Genomic DNA, 22,228 nt, shown 5'->3' on the forward strand with positions numbered 1-22,228 from the left:
CAAAGACTGAAAACACTTTCTCTCATTAAAATAAGACAGATGATTGCACAATCTGGGCCAAGGTATGTGCGCTCTTGCTCCTAATATTTTGAGTTTCTAATATTTATTTTTATTGTTCCCAATGCTACTTCCCACTGTGGAGGATCAGTAGCGGCACCAAGATGAGCCCTGACAACACGGCTGTAGATGAAAGACAAACACTTTTCTCTTTACTGGTGTGATCTCTCTCTGGCACACATGGCTAGTTATGTTATTGCAGTCTCATTCTCTAGCACTTGTTTTTGTTCTCTCCATAGTCTGTATTTCATCTGCCTGTCCTAATTGATGTTTCGCTCTCCTTCAACCAAACCTCTAAAGGGCAGCAGTGAAACAGATAATCACCTTAACAGCTCGATACCCCAAACCAGAATAACTGTCTATTTCTCCTCCTGCTGAGGGAGTTAGGAGGAGGAGGAGGAGGAGTGGCCTGTGTTTGCTGCCAGGCAGAGCTCAGTGATATCCATCAAGCCTCCTATGCTGGCCTCTGATTTTAAGACTCCTTAGTGTTTCAGTTCTGTCCTTTTAAGCAGTCTCTGTCTGCCTCTTGCACTCTGACAAACACTGATACAACGTCAGGGCTGACAGGTATAGAATGGAAGCCAATGTCCCAAAGTGCCCCTGTCCCATGTTCCATATTTGCCAAGTCCATGCCAACAGCTTAGGTAAAGGAAAGGAGGAACTACTGCCACAGACAAAGTATAGCTAGCATTTTCCATTAGCCATACTGGGTGCATGTGTGCGCAGAATACTATTAGAAGATTATGCTTCAAAAGAACTGCAAAATTTCCATTTTATAATATCTTCCTCCACATCACGAGAAACAGAAGCCAAGTTTCTGATTAAAGTTTTTGTGGTGATCTCCAGAGGACCCCCACAACATGTAGTCCTGCAGACCAGAATGCTGTGCTGTGCCTGAGGTCATAGTGCATTGTGAACTGTTTATCCCCTCCTTGAATTTATTCCTCTTCTCGTGTCAGCCTGTGGTCCATCCATTCATTACTCTTCTCCACTGAAAGGAGAAGGGGGCGGGGCTCAGGGTACATTACAGCAAATGGACTCCTTACAGCAGGCAGCATTAAGGTAATTGTGTGTGCTTGCATGTGTGTGTGCTCGCATGTGTTTCTCTAAGGGAAAAAGAAGGTAATGGAAATGAGAGTTCTATTCCTGCAGAGTGAACTGTGACTTTTCGCTTGCAGAAACATGCAGCAAATGTAAATCCTCAGTTTTGACAACCACCACCACCAAAGGGATTTTAATATGTTATATATTTGCATCTGTTACATCTCACAAAGACATGCACTAACTACTTTCTGAAAAAATAAAAAGGGCCCTCTATGAATACATTTGACAAATATCCACCACTCTTTACATTTGCTCTTACAAAACAACCACTGGCCTCAGAATAAAGGGCATGTTGAGGTATCATTTACACAGTCTTAATGCTTGTACTTACAGACCATCCTTGAAATTTTTTTGAATAATGAAAGACAGATGAAGAATTCTTTATTTGTTAATACAGTTTTAGATGTGATGCATTTCACCAAGCTGTGTGAGCTGGCTGCTCATCCTAGCTCAGCAGTCTCACTCTTGGTTTATGCAAACAATCCCTGATCCCATGGTTTCCACCCCCCCTCTCATTTTTTACCCTCTCATTTTTTACCAAGTGTTTCCTGACTTGAAACAAAACATAACAGCCTGGGAAGTTCCACATGAGTCAGACTCGAGCCTTAGCTGTACAATAGTACGGCTGGCTCAGTTCTTTCCTAAGAAGAACGTGAAGTTTCACCTTGTCAACCTGACCGAACGTGGGGGTGGATGAAGATGTCATTTTTGTGTCAAGATAACATCTATTTCAGCAGTTCCTGTAATACCCAGTATTCAATGCCAAAGTTGAATTTTGGGATCTGACATGTATGATGACAAAGGGCTGAGTGACATTTGAAATTGTTATCAACTATGTGTGACAAATGCTGTGCAGGAAAGCATCTGGCACTGGCTGATGCCTTGTGACTTCCTGATGCAAGATTGTGTTATTTTTCCACTCCACATAATGCTGTCATACTCCTGGTCCTAATATTACTTTCACAAAGTTCTTGCAAACCATAACATTTTACTCACAAGTGCTTAGGACCAAAAATTTGATTCATAAATCTCTATTTTTTTCCTCAGTAAAATGATGTAAAAATAACACTCAGTCCTAAACCCCGCGTAATATGATTCTGACAACATGTTTATGTCAAAGACCGTTCAACCTCACATCTAAATAATCCTCAACAGGCAAATGCAATTTTCTTTTTATAGCATTTTATAATTTTCCACAACAGTATTGACTGCAGCAATGCCACCAATGTCAAACTGGCCTATTTATTTCCATAAACACCCACAGACACAAACCAACAACTCTACCCATTCGCCCCCAGACCTTTATTTTAATCAGTTAAAGATGTTGCCTGATGCACCAGCTGGACATTCCTTTAATTCCAGAAGACCCCTGAAGGAGCAGAGCTGTACATTCACCAGCCCCTCCAGTCCTCAACATTGTTTACCAGACATAGTTGCTTTTCTCTTCACTCTAATGCCTTGTGAACTGATATTTGTATTCAGGAAGGAAGAAAGAAGAAAAGTGGTGGTTTCATTTGGTTCTTTATGGAGATAAAATTATATAGCTGAAAATACAAAAAGGTGCAAGTCAGAGCTAAGTTAGGTCACCAACTTTTAAAAACATCCTGAAATTTCCCCTCTCAGAGAAACAGGAGTAGGTGTGTATAAGTTTGAGGCCCTAAGGCAAGGTGGTAAAAGTGAACAAAAACAGAGTCTGTGGGCTGAGGATGTGCTGACTGGAGCAAGCTCAGCACCAGCAAGCTCGGCCTTTAGCATATCTGAGAGTAACCACCACCACAACTGCTCTAGGGCTAACAATTATTTTAATAATCGATTCATCTGTGGATTATCTCTATGATTAATCAGATGTATAAAAAGCATGCAGAAATATATTTTCAACATTTCAAAAACAAATGCACTCTTTTATACAATGCTTATGCAACCAAAAGTGACTGGTTCAAGAAGAGAGCATTTATAAAGGTGCACATCAGGTCCTTAAAGTGTTAACAAAAACTGTATGATTTAAGGAAATTTAGGCTACATGTTCATAAAATACTGCACCAATGTAAAGGGCCTGTACAAACATGACTGCTACTGTTGATAGTTAAAAGTACCTCTGAGTATGTATTTTTAAATTCCAGAGCACTGTTTCATGCCTAACTCACTCTGTGGGCAGGTTTTGTAGATGTCTGATAAGTGATGAAAAACAGACTCCTTCCTCGGTTACAGCAGATATTTGGCAACCTAATTAAAATATTTACAATTTTTCAAGGATACCAAACATTGTGTTGTTGCTAAGAAGCTGAACATCAATCATAGCGTATGTGCTTAGGCTGCTGTTGTTACATTTCTGTCAAGCTGAAGCAATTAGTTGCTGCTATTGGCAATTTATAGTTGCAGTTCTTCTACAGTAGAGCCTGAGAATGTACAGTTTTATTTTCTTGAGGCGAAGTGATTAATCTCTTTGGTAAAAAGCCATGTAATTGGCTATATAATGGTCTTACAATATCTTTTTTTTTAAGTGACCGAAGGAGCTTTGGCTTAAAAATGACAAACCTGACACCACACATCTATCTGCTATTAAACCAGAAGCCATCCTGCCTCTCTTCTATCACTGACACCAACCTAACAGCATAAACAGAGTACAAGTATATTTAGAAATTCTTTTGCACAGGGGCATCATGACGGTTTACTGAACATTTGGGGTGTTTCAAGGACATCATCCGCATCTCATTTGGCTTCATAGTAGCAACTAAATATCTGCTTTTTACACTACTGATCCCTTCAGACCAGATGCTTTCATGGACATGAAAGAGCATTGCAGATGTCCAGTATAATGTCATACTGGCGAATATACTCACCCTGCAGTACTCATTGATAGGCCCCAATCTTTTCATGGCCACATCTCTGATATGGCTCCTCCTAAACAGGATCTTCCCTGGAAAATAGCAGGAAATTGGATTTAGAAGCAAAATTATAATCTTTTTCAGTCATCAGTACAAACTGTCATGCTTGTTGAAACTGTTCATACATGTTGCCTTAGGAGGAAAATGATTGCTGCTGCTATCACTGTTCCACAGCAGCAAGTTCTAATAATCACACTTTATAAGCAACATGTATTCGACTGTGACTTACTGTACATAAAGGTATTAGCAAATGAAAGAAAACACCAAACTGCTTTTGGACGATGCTTTCATTTAAAAGCAATTTTTAGAAAGTCTGGGTTCCACTGAAGGACAATTTGTGGCTTTTAGAAAACACGGTTAGTGAATTAGCATGCAAGCACAATGCAGCCATGTCATCAATAACACCGACAGCACAATCAGGTGGGTAAGGAGCTGGGTAAATAGCTGGCCTTTCCACATCATGAATAAATGATTTTGGGAAGGCAAATAATGCCCAAATGACAGCTCAGATGCTAATCACCCATTCTTATCTCCAGAGGAAAAAATAAATAAAAATTCCGGCACAGACGAACTCGCCATAACAATAACAAGTAATGGCCACAAATAGGCCTCTTAAAACATTCTAACTTAACGGTATGCAGGAAATGTCAGAGCCAGTTTCTATTTTCTTCTCATTTTAGCTGCTGAACTTTCTCCAATAAATTCACAGAGACGGCTCTAATTCAAACATATAAACTGGTCAGGAAGTCAAGGCTGTGATAAGATCCTGAAACCAATAAGGACATGTTTAGGGAACTTACTTTATCACCTCCATCAAGGATTGGGGTGTTTGTTGAATGAGTATTTAAAGTAGACTCACTGACCCATGAATCCATCTCACGGGAGATCGTTTCCGAGCAGCCACCCACAGCTTCAGTTTCACCCACAAAACTAAAAATCTTTTCTGCTTCCTTAACCAAAACAGCCCAAGACCACCAATGTGTAAGTTGTACGGATACAGGAGCAGAGAGACTGTTTGTCTCTGACTATGAATATTTATGACATCACGTTACTGCTTGTCAGTGAATTTGACTAAAACAAGACAAAAGGAGAATGCATAAAGTGATGTAGACAGATGTGTTGTGGTTTTCCCAAAGGCCTCAGATCATGAATAATAAGAATATATAAGTGGAATATATGTTGATGTTTTATAGCTCATCATGCTGCTGCCTCCCCTTGCACTACCCAGCCGTGCGCTAATGGTCTGGATTTGGCTGAATCAGGACATAATACAACACAATACATAAATGTTTTAGAGCACAGCAAGTGGCATAGGACAAAGACTGACAAAGATAATGACAGAGCAAGAGAAAGACAGAGGCACGGAGTGAGAATATGTGCCTATATGACAAACACAGGGAGACAAGATGGAGCAGTTCATTTTCTTCCAAAAGGTAGAAGTCATAGACCTGAGATTCTCCCAGCGTTTGAACCAGAAGGACCTGCAGAATGGCAATATCGCATTTGTGCACGTGACAAAAAGATTACCCTGTCAGAACAAAATGAAATGACATGAAAGGGAAAAAAAATCTCCATTGGGGCTGAACAGTGGTTGTAAGTGGTTCTAATGGGAAGACAACACACTTAAGTCACATGCATGTCACTCAAAAACCGCAGTAAGAGTAGCGCCCAAATTTGGTACGGAAGATGAATAAGAGTAAGTATGGGAAACACTAATGATGACCACAACCAACTTCCAAAGAACCCACCTCTGCTATTCTCACAGCCACATTCAACTGACTGCGACCTCCTATAATGGGCGAGAAAAACCAAGACAAAGACCACAGGAAGTCTTTTTCATCACACTTCGTTGTTACAGGATGTGACTAAAGACAAAGGGGAGATGGCATAAAAGAGTAGATGCTGCCAGTGTATAAAGACACCTAATTGGTTTGAGATTAATATACACTGGTGCAAATACTATTATGAGTAGGTGGGGTCATTTTTTTTAAGAAAACGCATCTTCAAAATCCTGTGTTCCTGTAGGTTCGGCTTTGTAACTTCTATTAGTCATGTCCGAGTAAACAGCTCAACAACCACTGATGGATTTTGTAAAGATGTTAATGGCCCCGGGAGGATGAATCCTACTGACCTTTGAATTTAAATGGAATATGTTAATAACTATTGGATGGACTGCCATGAAATTCTGCGCAATTTTCGAGATCCCTCTAGAGGATGAATCCTGGTGACAATGTTTGTCAGAAGGTTTTAATATACAGGAAAATTTCCATGAAATAAATTTTGGGAAGAGCAGGTCGTCCCCTAACTGGAAGGTTGGCGGTTTGATTCCCGGCTTCTGCAGTCGATGTGTGTATCAAGTGGCCTTGAGCAAGACACTGAACCCCAAATTGCTCCCAGTAATATCACAGGTGTGTGAATGTGCATTTGCTTGGAGTGTGAATGGCTGAATGTGTGAATAAAGTGAAAGCGCTTTCAGTGTGCTGCAATGAACAGAAAAGCGCGTATAAAACCATTCACCATACATTGTCTTCCATGTGTGCAGAGGAGAACAATATAGCAGTATGTTGTAGCCGGTACTTTTTACCATACTGACTCTGAGAGACGAGGCAGTCCAAGTAACTACAAAACAGTGCTGATTTATTCCATGAACACAGGTAAAAATTAACATTACACGCTCAGGCATCTTGCACCTCCAAACTGCTCGCAGGCAGATGTAAGATGAAAGACCCTGAACCCACCAGGCCTATACATTATATCCCTTCGGTTGGGCTAGCCCCATACTACACAGAAACGTCAACCGGGACGTCTCTGTTGCCAGCTTTGCAGCTGGCCATAGCAGTAGTCAAAACATGAAGCAAATCAACGTGTGAATGTGTGTGTGTGTTTGTTGATTAAGTGGTGTGTAGCTAAAAACATTCTCACACGACTTCTAGTAACATGTCGTGATATTAAACATAAGAACATATTATGGCTAAGGCTACAGTTATACACGTCATAATAATAATATTAAACACCCTGTCTGCTGACAGTCATCAACTCTTCTCTCTAGTTATCCTTGACCAGATGTACCCTGTAGAAACTCATAAGCATGACTAAGCATTTAACAGTCTAACTAGACATCCTATCTCCACTAAACATTTCTAATACATAAATCCAATTTCTATCTGACTAAAAATACCTAACAATTATGTGAGGGAGACTACTAAAAAGGAGATTAACTAGACTAAGAGTAAGAGAAGGCATTCCAAATCTCTAAAGTGCAGCCAAAAGGACACACTGTCTGGACAGTTCTCAAAAACTAAAGAGATTTGAAAGTCAACCTTCAGATGCCTACTTCTCTTCCTCCCTTCTCCCCTCGTCACTCCTCAAACAGAAAGCTTTTAGACAGTTTTCCAAAGCTCTCCGGGGTCGGGCGAGAAACACTGACTCAACACTGCCCACTCTGTATGCATGGCAGCTCATGGGTGCCAATGAAAAGGGCTTGTTTGGGGAGGGAGGGGAGGAAGGCTGCTGCTTCGGAGCCATGGCTGAAGCACAGCAGACTTTACAGCAAATCTCAGAGCCATCAGTGACCAGGGCTATCAAGCAACTTTTGTTTCCTAAGGAGGGTGAGGGAGGTACATGGAGACGAGACAGGGAACACAGAGCAGGTCGGCAGTGCATACCTCACACACAGCAAGCTGTTCTCAGCTCTTAATCAATGGACTCACCACACATGAAGTGCTCCTGTTTTTTTTCCACCCCATTTAGCCTCTTCAAGAAGATTGAGTTGCTAAAATCTTTACATAACACTAAAGCTGGTTAGACCTGGTCAGGTAAAACAGCAAGTCCCTGTACAGTCAGGAACATTCCCAGACATGCAGTAACCTCAGGCACTGTATGTTTCTCCACATCCTCTGGTCACAGTGCAGCAGCAGAAGGTAAAATATATCCACAAAACCGGGCGCAGCTGAAAAATTCGGCCATAACAATGGCGCCATGGATGTCAGGCAAGATCACATGAACACACAACTGCCTGGAGATTGACCATTCAAGGAAATCCTTAAACTATCACTTAATACTTTATTTTGTTAGAAAAAACTCTCACAACCCAGTGGCTTCTGCATAGAAATACTAGAACATACAGTATGTACACCTCATTTTATGAGCTTTAGGTCACATCTAAGATGATAATTCAGCAGGGAACATCTTTCCAGGGGAACAAAAACAAGCAATGTTTCACTAAATATATAGTAAATGTGAATAGAAAAAAAAAAGATATTGACTTAAGATATCAATTTAACTGAGCAGGACTGTGTAGCTTCACGTTCTGAGTGAAAAGCATCAGGGTCACTGCAGAGTAGGAATAGTGACAGCAACAAAAAACTGCTCTCATAAAGATATGAGCACATCAGCATTGTTTTAAGACAGACCTGAAAAATCACAAACCTATCCTTTAACGTTAAACGACTTGAGACTTGACATAGACTTAACACTGCAAACAGGCATGAGTAGACCTTCTACGTTAAAGCTAGAAGAATAAGCTGTGTTTGATATAATTTCTGTGTTTTTAGGTAAGCTGCTGACTAAGAGCACACACACCTCCATAAGCTGCTGTAGCTGCTACTGGCAGAACACATTTAAATAGACAAAAGCAGGGATTGGTTTTCCTGGCATACAAAAGATAAATGTGATACAAGTGAGGCTTAAGCAACAAAGTCATTGTAACTTTTCAGGAATGTTGTGTTTTTCTGCCTTTCACAGAGGACCAACAGCTCAACAGGACTGTACTTGGCCTGTGGCAGACACCGAGATCCGCAGCACAACATGAGTATGTACAGTGGATCCCTCATTAGGAGGAAAGCAGAAAAAAAATTTGACCCAAATTAAAAATTCACAGTCCAAACTCATGAAAAAACATCACCTCTTCCATAATTCAGACCCCCCCACATCCCGCACACACTCCATCTTGAGTGTTGATGCATAGTTTAACCAACCCCAGCTTTAGATAAGACCATATCAGTTCTTTCTCAAAGGCTGCCAGCTCACACTGCCTTAAAGAGCATCGCTCAGGGATCTCGGGTAAACGGATCAAATTTATGACTTCTCTAAATGTCATGTATGAACCCATCAAAGAATCCAGCACTGTGAGAGGTCTTCACATGACCAATGGCATATAGATACTGTGCACAATAATTAATAATAATTTTGAGATAACAAAAGGAGTCGACCTCCTGTATGGAAAAAATGATTAAGGTTTGCATGCACATTGTCACCTTTGAGAATTTCTAGAACTTCTTGGAGATCAAGGTTGGACTTGTAGCACCCAGGATTGGTGTGTACACTTGGCAAAAAACAAAGCAGAAAGTTTGCGCAATGCATGCAAGCAGAAAAGCCAGTTTGCTGATGCAGAGATACCAAAGGAGTTGAAAAAAACAGCCCAAGGCCTTGAACAAACTAAATGAAGGAGGAAAAAAACCACTTCCATGCCTTATTAGGATGGCCTCAGGCCACATTGCTGACTTTTGCTTCGTAAGTGAATGATTTTCTTGGCTGTATGGAAAATTCTTCTGCAAATTAGGCAAATGTTAGCACCTCCCAGATGAGGTGTAGAACCTCATCTGGGATCTGAGACTCTTTTTCTTGAACCTTGATTTATTCACATACTAAGCATAAATAATGGTTTTCAGCAACATCAGTTGGCACAAATGTCAACAGCTCCACAGTGGCAATCCTAGAGTGTGCTATATCCAATCAGTCTAACTTTTGGTCTCTTAGCAGCTCCAAAGAGAAAATGAAGGGTGACAATTTAAAAAAAAAAAATCTTGAATTTCAGACAATAAACAGTAAAAACAGGAAAGTAGTATGTGTAATGGTCATTTTATTATGTCTGACTGTATAAAGGGACAGTAGGGGATAATATAAAAGCAGTGTTTTCTATCTCCCTCCCCAACCTAGACTTTATCAAACAGTCTCAGAGTGGGAGAGTGGTTTTGTATGTGTATGTATTCTCTCAATGAGTTCCAGACCTGCATGGCCACAAAAAACCCTATCCCCCACCCATTCCAAGCCTGTAGGAGAGATGTAGGTGGGGTCTTCAAGTGAGGCTTTCTTTCAAACTCTCACAAAATAATTTCAAAAGTAGGTTGAGCACACCCAAAGTCCTTACTTCAAAACTAACCTCATTTCTGGTTGAGCTTGTGGGAAAGTAATGGAAACTAAAAAGAAGAAATTGTTACTTTGGGCAGTCAGGGTTCACACATGATGATGATTCAGCAAGGACAAAAGTGCAGCTAGACCAAGAAAAGAACTAATATTGAATGTTACACTCTGTAACCTTCCAGATTTTCATTGAAACAACAGCAAATACAGTGTGTCACTGAAAGGCTCCGACCATAATCTATGTCATGTCTAATACAGTATGTCTTTGGGCCATATGCTGAGCGATTGGCTGGATTATCTGAATGTGCAAACAGTAAATAACCAAATCTGCTCTTGGTTGGGTCACATAATAGTGACGTTGTGACCACTGATGGCTGCTTCAGATTATTCTAGTTAATTTCTCTGTGTGCAGTAGCAAACCTAACAAAACATTCTGCTTTCCTCCTTTTCATCCACACTCACAGTGTGCCAGTTTCTGATGGAGAAATCCAGATACTCTACACTGGCATATACTGTATGTGCGGGAGCTTTGGAGGACACTGTGTGCTGTGTTGACATTGTGTGACATTGTGCATTTATTACCTGGCAGGAATGGAATGATCCTGCGCTTGGGGTCTTTCTGGCCTCCCTCCACTGGGAATTTATCCAGCAGTTCCATCTGAAACCACACAATTAATTAAAATATATTAGCATATGAAGGATTTACACTCACACATACACTAACATGCGTTTCATATTACACAGCTGAGGCTAGAGAGGAAGGGTTCATATTTTTATAAATCAGCAGTTCCTACAAGGAATTTGGCCAATAAGCAGAGGCCTGCCACTGATTAGACATGTACTGAGCAAACGGTATGGGTTCCCCCCTCTGCTTCATGTGCTCCTGTAGCTAATGTCTTCTTTGTCCATGACTGTTAGTGAAAATCTTTGTGCTTCCACACATACGGCTGTTTGCTGTGTGCCCATGGCCATTCTCCATGCAACTAAATGACTAATCTCCCAAATGTAGAATTCTGCAGCTGTAGGTGTTCTAAAGTTGGTTGAACTGAAATCACAGTGACACTAGTTTGTATGATCGTCTGCTACCAACTCAGAAAAAACAACCAAGGACTAAGAATGCAGTTAGAGCTGGGCCACGTGTGCAATGACAGTGCTAGAAATTCATACCACTTCTGACCATGTTCTGTTCAATGGTAACCTGATAAAACATTTTATCTACCAAGGCTGATTTACACAGAAGAATTCCAGGGTCAAAACAAAGTGGCTCATCAAATACTGAACCAGTTCCTTCCACAGTTAAATATCTCTCAACCCTGACTGGTATGAGACTCATTTCTAGAATATGCAGCACCAATTTTTAAATAGAAATGTAAAGTCGTAGAGATTGTGATGTGGTATATTTAATGCTTCAATGGCTACATTTCAGATCAGACATGCATCCATAATTTGTCAGTTTTAGGCCTAAATATTTTAACAAAAATATAGTACTGTATTTAAAATGAGAGCTATCCAGATTGCTGTCAACAAGAAAGAAAACTGTCTCAAAGCATTATATCATTGCTCAGCCTACTCTGATCCACCTACTCCTGAATCTAATTTTACACACGTGGGTCATGAAACAGGAACCGTATGCATCAATGGGTAGATGACGTGTGTTCTAAAGTATCATATTTATATATCCTCACAATTTGAGCTCATTAAACGGGTTTTAAAACAAGCATGTCAGCAATACAAATAGAGAAGTGTCAAGCTGACAAAATGTCCTTTGGTAAATATGAGAAAAACAGCATGTTAGACTGAGCTAAAACTGAAAGAGAGAGACAGTGAGAGGGGCAGAATGAGGTGACGTGATGGGAAAAGGCAGAGACCTGTGCCAAATAGTCTTGTCTAGTACCTTTTATGGACCATCTCAGTCTAGACAGGTGCCAAAGAAGTTGCATCAGGCTTCTACATTCTCAAATTACTTACAGTAAATAGACAGTTTTTGATACTTTTTAATTTTGTGGAAAACAGAGAAGGAATCCAAAACATATAACAATAAAGATATCTTGACAGCTAGCCCTCTTGTCATCTCCAAAACACCTAGAAGGATCAGGGGTGACATCTAATGCAAAACTACATTAGATGTCACCCATATACAACACAGGTATTTATAAAACCGGAGCAAATTATAACAAATCTGAAATTGAGGGCATAAACCAAAGTGCAAGAGTGGCACTATGTTCAAAGGTTGTTTGACTACAGTCTGAAAGGAGTAACAGCCCCTGGATGGTTGCAGACATCTGGGTGGGAAAGTACCAGTCAGAAACATGACATATGTTCAAGCATAACAGGGGCCATATGTTGTACAGGTGGACGAATGAGCACAAACACCATACTGGCCAGTGATTTCTCTTCATTAAATATTTCTCATAACTTATCCTACTAAATGCTCCTCAGTCCACATAAAAGGGAAGTTCAACAAGCTGATTTTAACCCAATCTTTAAACCCTTTAATGAGCTCCACAGGCCTTGGTAGGAGGCTAGTAAATCTTCAAGTTTGCTAAAAAAAAAAAAAAAAAAAGACAAACTGGTTTTGGGAACTAATTCAATCTACTCTCCTGCTGTTGAAACTGTCCTCTCTTTACATATTAGCAGAGCAGTAACAAGCTCCATCGTCATAAATCCAATGAAGACACACTGGCTTTGGGAACTAATTCAATCTACTCTCCTGCTGTTGAAACTGTCCTCTCTTTACATATTAGCAGAGCAGTAACAAGCTCCATCGTCATAAATCCAATAAAGATAAGTGTATAATTATAAAACTAATAGCCCAGTAACATTCTTACCTTTCATACCCAACAGACCTAAGATTTGGTGTTAATGTAATCTCAGACACTTGAGGGAAAAAATATCAAACTAAATGATTCTGACAAAACATAACACAAATCACAATTCTGGCTTGGACTTCTCTGTGAAACATCAGCCTTTAGGCGTGAACATCAAGCCAGATACAGTTGTACTTAAATGACTCCTCAGTTGCTCTGACTGCCAAAGCTCAGCATCATCAAGTTAAAGCCACAGTTTCTCCATCCAAGGTAAAAAGAAAGAGGGAGCCATGAACTCTCTCTACAACAGACAAAGAAAAGAGGTGAGTCACTCCACTTTAGTCTTTGTAGTTTAAGGTACAACAAAAGGCAAAAAAGGAATTCAGAAAAAGAAAAAAGGGGCAAACAAAGCCAGCCTGGCTTAAGAGTGAGATGCCTCATTGATGACACAGGACCACCTTAAGAGAGACAGTATAAATCATAAGAAAAGGTGGATGGTAAGAGAGAGACATTCAGACACAGCAGAACCAATACCCCCCACACTGTAATTGTTCCCATGTGTCTGATGGAGTGCAGACACACCCAGTCTCTGTGTCTACTCTCAGCCTTGTATCTACTCTGTAATCAGAGCCCCTCAAACAACAAAAGGCATCTGGAGAAAGTAAAGATGTCTCTTCAGAATACCAGTTACATCATGCCCCCAACATCAAATATTCATGCTGTACAGACAGAAGGCTGTCAGGCCAAGGTGGAGCAGAGTCAAACTCCACATAACTTCACAATAGCCTTGGATAGTTATGTTATTTTGAGTGATATCCTGCTGTGTTCATATCAGAAATAAACACATGCCGCATCCTTACTATTGGATGGTATAATGACAGGTGTATATATAATAATTTGTGGACCTCACTCAGTAAGCATTAGTTTACTAGAGATAATCATTTAAGTCTGTGACTCAGTTCTAGATATTTACATGTCACTGCTGTCAAAATAACAATATTAAAAAGTGTCTGAGGTCAACGCTCTTCTCAACTGAAGGTACCATTCACCAACGGACCCATTAGCTTACTCAGCAAATCTGCCAGAAATAGCGAAGGAATGCTCTGAACACCAACTGTTAACCTGTTTACAACACACCGTATCCTAATTGTACTATCACTGCATCAATGCAGATTTTACCACTAATAATCAAAAGTAACAGCTTGACGCATTTAAGCCATTGATTACGTTTAGACCAGACCTAGCACAGGTACACAAGAAGAACGAACATTTTCACTGTTGCCAGGTCACATTACTGGTCAGATAATATACCCATGATGCTGTAACAAATTCTTGCTGATTCAGGGACTAACATAATCTTCTGTCTAGCCCATATCCGCTTTAACCACATCAGCAGCCTTCAAATAAAGTCCTAATAAAGAAGCACTAGACAGTTGAATGAGACTAGAAAAATGTCCAACAATGGCTGCTCTCTCTGGAACATCCCTATCACAGTAGTACTCACTGTATGTATGAGGTCAATTGCAGACAACCATACTGCTACAATGATGCCCCACATTTGGGGTAGGGAGAACTGTTGGTCCACTTTCTATTAGCGATGAGAACAAAGTCATCATTCATGGGCAGTGGCTCTCAGCGTTAATTTAATGCATTACACTCGATGCTGATGCCAAGAGCTTATTATCAACTGCAGCAGCTCCAGAATTAAATGCTAAGTTAATCAGATCGATGGCTATATGACAGCCTTTTAAACAGCACCCATAGGTGTCGTTGTGGCTAGGTGTTTCTCAAGTACACTTCAGTAAAGCAAGCGTATCTGATGAAAAATAAACTGAGAAAGCCATAAAGTAATCATTTCCAATTGTTATCTGTTCAACAGACAACTCCAATTACATAAAAATAAGAAAACTGCCACTGAAAAGGAGTCTTGTGAACGAGCTTTGAAGAAGAAGAATACAGTGTACCAATCTTTCTGCACTGCTTAAGTAAAACCACATGTTTTGGGTTATCGTTCCACTGCTTAAGGATACCTACAGTACACTTTTAGTCTGAAAATGGCCAACGTTACCATGCACAAGAAGGAAATGAGCACACTGTTGATTTGTGAAATCAGTGGTCACTGCTCTCAGCAAAATAACCTACCACTCTTTAAAATGTTGGATTACTTGATTACTGCAAAAGGAAAATATGTGACAGCTGTGCAACTCTGAAAAACTAAGTAGTGCTGTTCTGGATTATTTTTTTTTCCTAGAGCTACAAAGTAAAAGCGTACCCTGTGTCCAAAGTGACTAGGAATCCTGGAAGCTTGTGAAACTCAATAGCCACATGTGCAGCATGAAAACTGTTCTTAAAACAGTCTAGGATGACCCCATGGCAAAGACTCTCTGCACTTTCCACCTTTCTGAACAGTTTAGTCTATTACTGCTACAGTTTAACCTGCTGAAGCTGCTCAGTTCACTCACTTGGTATTCAACAGCTTGCAAGTCGAAACATATACAACAGTCCACGTTGCACATGCAGCAGCACAGACGAAAAATGTAAGCTGTGCAGCACATAGCATCTCACGTGCACCATGAGCAATAAGCTTGTGTTTGTGCCTATACCAGGCGTGTGTTCACTCACGCACTGGAGGTGCTTGATGTACAAAGAACGCAGAGGGGCCTACAGAAACACCTCGAAGAAGAGAAAACTACGTCCAAATGTCCAACAAATAGTACACAGCAAAGAAAACACTGGCTACACATCAAATACATGTACGTACGTAAAACACAGCAAATACAAACTACAAACTTCAAAGAGAACTGTGTGCTCAGTAGGAGTGATGACAGTCTTCTGTTACCTGTTCCACCGTTTTCTATTTGGAGAAGTCAAGCACTTCATTTTTAGTTTGTTTGTTAAAAAAAAAAAAAAGTGAGAAAGACAGAAAATGTGAAACTGTAATCCCATATTTTATTTTTATTACAGTTTAACTTTTCATTAAAGAAAAGTTACAAACATGTTTGTGTATGCTGTCAGTTACAGTTCTCAGAAAAAAAGATTTTAATCAGCAGGTCAGACTTAGAAAAAAAAAATCAGAAACTGGAACTGGGTAAGAAAATTGCAATCGCTGCATCTCTAATAAGAACTGAAAATTCCCTTAATTAAAGCGATACCATATTGAAGACAAAGTAAGCACAGTTTGTGGTCAGTGACAACACAAAAAGCAAGTTGAACTAAGTGTAAGCTGCGTGGGCCAGCTGTGTTGACAGGATGTGGTGAATAACACTTCCTGTCTGGTTCTGAGGCTGTGAAAAGACAATTTACATGGTTTTTAAAAAAAAGTATCCTCTTTTCTCTGTTCATATCGACCCCTCCGGAATAACAAGACAACAGCAGAAAGCCACAGAATGAGAGATGACCACAACCGAGCAGGAAAAAAAGCAGGATATGGTGGAGGAAAGCAAAAGGGGATGACAGGGGATGACGGGAAACAAAGCAATGATAATGAGAGAAACTGAATGACGCAGCTCTGTGTCATCATCCCCGCTGAGCACCTGGAACTGCCGATGATGTCAACCATTACCTTATTCCTCATCATCATAGTCCAGGGTGTCACGGGTCAAAATGATAAAATAACCTTTTAAAACAATTACAAAGAACAACTTCAAATAAATTCTTCAACATGAACCCCTAACAGAGGGGAGCTGATGGGGTTTTCAACATTCCAACCTGCCACTTTTCTGTAAGAAACACCACAGCCTCAAGGTGATTTATTATCATTTATACATTAATGCCAAACCTAACTGAACAGGAAACACTTACAGGAAACAGCTGTAAGACACAAGTTGGGTGAAAATATCTCATATGCGCTCATCTGATTCACTGCCACTGTTCCAACCACATGTATGGTCATTGATTCATTCTCATATAACAATTACTTAATCCAGCACTAGGATTTCTGGCTTTCAAACCTCACTTTCCTATCCCTACTAGAAAAAACAACTTCCACACACTCCCCCCAAAACACTGATGTTTATCTCAGGATCTCATCCTATCACCTAATCACACCAGTCAACAAGTAAAAGGCCTTCTTCTTGAGCCAAACACATCAAAAGCAAAGCAGTGCTATGAGTAAGGCAAAACCAAATTTACTAAATTACCAACCGTGTAAATCTCTCCTCTATCTTAACTCACTTTAGCTGCACTTAAACACAGTTTGAATTCTAAATACCTAACGTTTTTGAGAACAACTACACAAGCCAATGACAGATGTTCATTCAACCATTCAATTCCTTTCCTGAGAAACCTTGATGGGACATTCAATAATGTACAACAAAAAAGCCCTGACAAAAGAAAATGTATTGTTAAATGTAATGATAGAGAAAAATGTCAACATCCCTTGATCACACTACAAAGATGACTCTTCATGGCTACACATGCACTTTTACTTGGGAAAGGCCGCAACAACACAAAGGTGATATCGCTGAAAAACCACTGAGTGTGATATGAGCAAGACTTCAGGCAGCTTTTATAGGCTTAAGTCAAACTAATGAAATCGGTAATGAAACTGTTTACATTCTGCTGGTTAACATCACATCTGCAACCTCAGAAAACCTTGATGGAGCATTATAGTTATTTATTTCATTACTCATGCTTTAACCAAGCTAATCAATTAAAAGGAATTTAATCCAGTTAGAGCTGACATTGTGCTATGCCTAAATTGAATGTGTGCTCCTTTAAAGTGGTTGCCTCTCTGGGTTTCCTGGAGTCTATGCCCTCTAAGCTCAGATATGGCCAGAGCCCCAGATCCACTGCCTTTGAAAGAAGAAAGAAAACTAGGATAATAATGATATTCTCTCTTTGTGCAACACTGCGAGCGTGATGCTCGAGAATGATTCAGACATTTCTGTGGTCACTGGTGCAGTCGTCACATTCATCACTGTCCTTGACTGACTTCACTGAGACATTTTCCAGTTCCTCTCATGCAATATAATTACTAGTGTCATGTGGGCGGGGCAGGGAGCATCTGGCTACAAGTGCTAGGTCTATAGAGGGAGTGCTGTATGGAGAGAGCACTTCATTCCCCTCATCCCAAAAACAAAGTACAAACACGGGTTCACACACACCATCACACTTACTCACCTGCAGGTCAAAGAACTTGCTGTAGCGTCTGTAAATGATTTCTGTGCTGCCATCGCTCCAGGACACTTTGATGATGTAAACCTGCAAAAGCAAGAGACAAAATTAATTGGGACATTTGGACAAATAGCCATGACTGTCCATCACTTGATAATGCAAATGCCCTGGGGAATCACTTCTGACTCACTGCGCCAGTAACTGGCAGTACTATGGGGGTATGTGGGGAAATGCTAACGGTCAGACAGCAGCCACCGTCACATCCGTTCACATGAAGGCAAAGAGGTTATTTGATTTTTTTCACTTCTCAGTTCAATTGCATCAAATTCCACTGAAGAGGAAGTTACTGTCCTGTATGGACGCAGCAGACCTGACTATGCTGCCTTTTTAAAATTGCAGCTCTTAGAGAAACACTGATGTGGTGAGCATTGCAATAAAAGCTGCAGGAGAAACATGAGGTCATGAGTTCAATGTGAAGCCTTCAATACTACACAACATATTTTAACATACACAAAGTAGAGTTATAAAGATTACTGCTATTACATTTGTATCACTAAGTTAAAAATTAACTTCTTGCACAACTGAAATTCCACCAGCCTCACGTCGACAACATGACATATCAGGAATCATCTAACCAGATCTGGACCACTAACCATCCAGCCTTATCACTGTAGTCTGGAGGCAAAAAACACAATACTTCATTTTCTTCCCTGAAGAAGAAGAAGAAGAAGAAGAAGAAGAAGAAGGGAGAGGCAGGGAGGTGACTGGAAATTCCCCAAGGGCTCACTGTGACTTGCTGAACGCTGCTGGCCCTGCTCCCAGACCTTCTCTTGGCCTCATGCTCTCATTCAAAGCACTAGAGTCAGATATGGCCAAAGATGGTCCAAATAAATGCCTTCATTTAATAAAAAAGCTTATTTCAACAACATTATGTACTTATTGTAAATTCTATGTATAAATTTAGTCTAGTAAAAGTGTATCTATAATTTTCAGGTCTGTGGCAAACTATACTGACATTGAAAATTCTATTCAAAAATGTGCACGGTCTTCTCTAAGGGAGAAGGGTCACGGTGGTTTCTAGGTTGGGGGCGGTGGTGGTTGGGGAGTTTGAAATCATTTCAGTATTTGTGAAAGAAAGTTGGCAACACACAGTCAAAAGTCTAATGCTTGTCACTGAATTTTCCCTGTTGTTTTTAGCATGCATTTATTCTGATATGTAGCCTAAAGGCCTTTTTATGTTCATTTGTCTTTGGTGCTTTAAGCAGCTTTTTGCTCTGGAGGCCGGTGTGTGCACAGAGAGTACCAAAGGCACGAAACAACATGGGTTGCACCACAGAGCAAACAGACAGATGGAGAAGACACAGGACCTTGAGAACTCTGTGTTCTTGTCCACCGACACTCACTGCGGTGGTCCGCCGACTCAGGCATCATGTCCACACATACATGGATGGAAACCATCATATGCATATGAGCACTCACACAGGAACGTGTACTTGGAACTAACAGGAACACCTGCTAAGGCCTTGGCAGAAACTCTCTCCCCTGGCCCTCTAGATGATACGGTGCAATGTGTTACTTTAAACTGACTGTGAGCTCTTTTGTATTTTACCCACTACTCACTTTCATAGAACAATCAAAACTCTAGTGTTTATGTATTGCAGATCTATGACAAATGAGTCTTTGTCTTTTTGACATTCTCGCCTCCCACACAATTGCTGAAACAGAAAAAATAGCCACACATACTTTTCCCCTGCCCCATACACAGTAATGCGACTATGGTAATACCGTAACTTGGCAGAAGTACAGTTTAACAGAAACTAATGAGATAATCCGTTTTTACAACAGCACCTCTTATAAGGATATTTTCACCTAAGCACTATGAACCTGAGCTATTCTGTGTAAATGGTCTAATTACTGATCAAAACCATATAACTGTACTGTAAAACTGAAGTCATTAAACTATAAATGCTGCAGGACATTTGTTAATATTTAAGACCTCTCCCTGCTTGAACTGCCTTGGGTTCACTGTGAAAACATTAGGGATGCTGCCTTCAAGACTTTCTGGTTATCAGCACCTGCAGGTATGTTTGTAAATGGAAGAGCCTGAGGCATGACAAATCTGGGATGCTCAAGTTTAACTCTGCATGCAGGAGGATTAGTCTGGGTGGTTTGTGGACTGCACTGATTTGCCGGTGAAAGAGGTTTTCTGGGACCTTCCTGTGATGCGATGGCACACGTGGCAGCTGGCATATGAGCAGCACTAAAAGAGGTTTTGTTAGACTCTGGCAGTATTAGTAGGCTCCAATCACTATATTCATACACAGACACATGATAGAGAATTACTGCAAGTCACTTAAAGATATGTAGACTGAGTGGGGTCGTGGGTCACAAGCCAGATTCACTTGAAATGTCCCCTAATGCCCAAACAACAATGTGGGTCTTAATTCCTAAAAGGTAAAAGACAAGTAAAAAGCTGCTGGTCAAATCTCAAACCCAATAAAGCAAACACTCTTCTTTACATTTTAACAGTAGAAAAATTCAACCAGAAAACATCAAGGAGCAACTTGGAAGGAGTAATTCTTTAAGAGTGTTCAAACATCAGTATTTATCAGTCTTCATAATAAAACAGTTGATGGAAAGAGCAGCAGGACCTAAGTTTTCAAAAATTCCCTGCTGTGAAAGTCTGTCTTGTCTATTTCCACTGGCTTGGCGAACTGTAATTTGATACTCTCTTTGTTTTTACTCTCCCGACAGGAAAGGGAGAAGTATTGCAAAATAAACCAAGTCATTTGCTCCGTTTAAGCAACAAATCGCTGCTGTTGTGATCATTAAACAAGGCTTACGTAGTGTTTGTTCGGATTCCTTCGTTTCTGGACATCTTGCACTGTTACTTCTAGCACTGTGCGCCGTGGCATGACGTCCACTTCTTTACGTCGCCGTTAAAAAGAAAAACAGAGTTCCCTGTTGAGTTTTACGAGCGAGGTTGAGAAAGTTTACACGATGACGCTTCTTTGTCATCCACGACCTCTGAATGCAACAAATACGGTTTTCCGTCAAGCTGCCTACGTCAAATTTCCTGTCCAACATGCAGTCGCATTCAAACCAGAAGTTAATAATCTGTTTGTTCTTCGTGTCCACCCTTTTTTGTGCCTTGTCCCGTCCCGCTGAAGGCTCCAACCAAACTCCCAGCCTATCCCAGCTCGCCCACTAGCAACTGGGACGCTGCGTTGCTCCAAAGACCAACCCTCTCCAGCGCCAGGGCGCACGGCTGCAGGATGAAGGGTTCAATCCATGCGTTTAAAGCGGAATCACTGGGCGTGTACATTTTGGACTATAGCAAATACTTTTAAAATGATGTTAAATTATGGTCAGAGGGACTTCAGACCTGACTCACTGTCTACATCACATCATCATCCTGTCTATATTTGGTATAAGTCATAAGATGATGTGGTGAAAACTGCTCATTTTGGCTTAGAAAAGTCATTCCGTCATTGTTTTTGTCCTTTTAATATCACATTGTTATGTTGTGGTTTACTGTTTCGGACTCAGCTGTAATGATTTTATAAATAAAACAATTTCAAAAATTACCCTACATTTATAACAAGTCTCACATTTGCAGATGTTTATAAAGGCAAAACACCTCCATCTGTTGGTGTGTTACACTCATTACAGTAACACTGTATGTGGCAGCTGTCCCCTTTTTGCAGAAGCCTTACTGTGCATGTTAAATGACGGCTGCGCTAGGGAGAAAATGTCTGGAGTCAGTACTGTCATAGCAAGTCAGAATGGAAAATAAAGCATTATTTTAAGATAAGATGAACCTTTATTAGTCCCACAACAGAGAAATTCCTAAAGCTACAGCAGCAAAGGGATAGAAACAAGGCACTCAATGACAAAAGTAGAGAAAGTAACAGATATGGTATTACCAATATAAATATTATCCATCCATCCATTTTCTAAACCTCTTAGTCCCAAACAGGGTCACGGAGCCAATCCCAGCCAGCTGCGGGCGAGATACACCCTGGACAGGTCGCCAGTCCATCGCAGGGCTAACACACAGACGAACAATGTAGAGACACCAATCCTATGCTGCATGTCTTTGGACTGTGGGAGGAAGCC

The 22,228-nt window shown here is 40.5% G+C and overlaps 1 protein-coding gene across 5 annotated transcripts in view; it reads right to left on the reverse strand.

Annotated features, from left to right (window-relative positions):
• The window catches only part of sh3pxd2b (SH3 and PX domains 2B), a 41,810-nt gene extending 20,426 nt beyond the window's left edge, over positions 1-21,384 (reverse strand). For 4 of the 5 annotated variants that reach the window (XR_002274909.1, XR_002274907.1, XR_002274908.1 and 1 more), the window contains exons 1-4: positions 20,953-21,383; positions 18,116-18,196; positions 10,770-10,845; positions 4,002-4,078 (exon numbers count right to left, since the gene is read on the reverse strand). Coding sequence is in view for 1 of the 5 variants with exons in the window: in XM_020599752.1 (XP_020455408.1) it covers positions 4,002-4,078; positions 10,770-10,845; positions 18,116-18,196; positions 20,953-21,024 (306 nt within the window). In the remaining 4 variants the exon portion in view is untranslated. Of the gene's footprint in view, positions 1-4,001; positions 4,079-10,769; positions 10,846-18,115; positions 18,197-20,952 lie in introns of all 5 variants that reach the window. The other variant, XR_002274906.1, reaches the window with a different exon arrangement.
• Positions 21,385-22,228: the final 844 nt, after the last annotated feature.

Source organism: Monopterus albus, unplaced genomic scaffold, assembly GCF_001952655.1.
Source record: "Monopterus albus unplaced genomic scaffold, M_albus_1.0 scaffold42.1, whole genome shotgun sequence".
Classification (NCBI taxonomy): domain Eukaryota; kingdom Metazoa; phylum Chordata; class Actinopteri; order Synbranchiformes; family Synbranchidae; genus Monopterus; species Monopterus albus.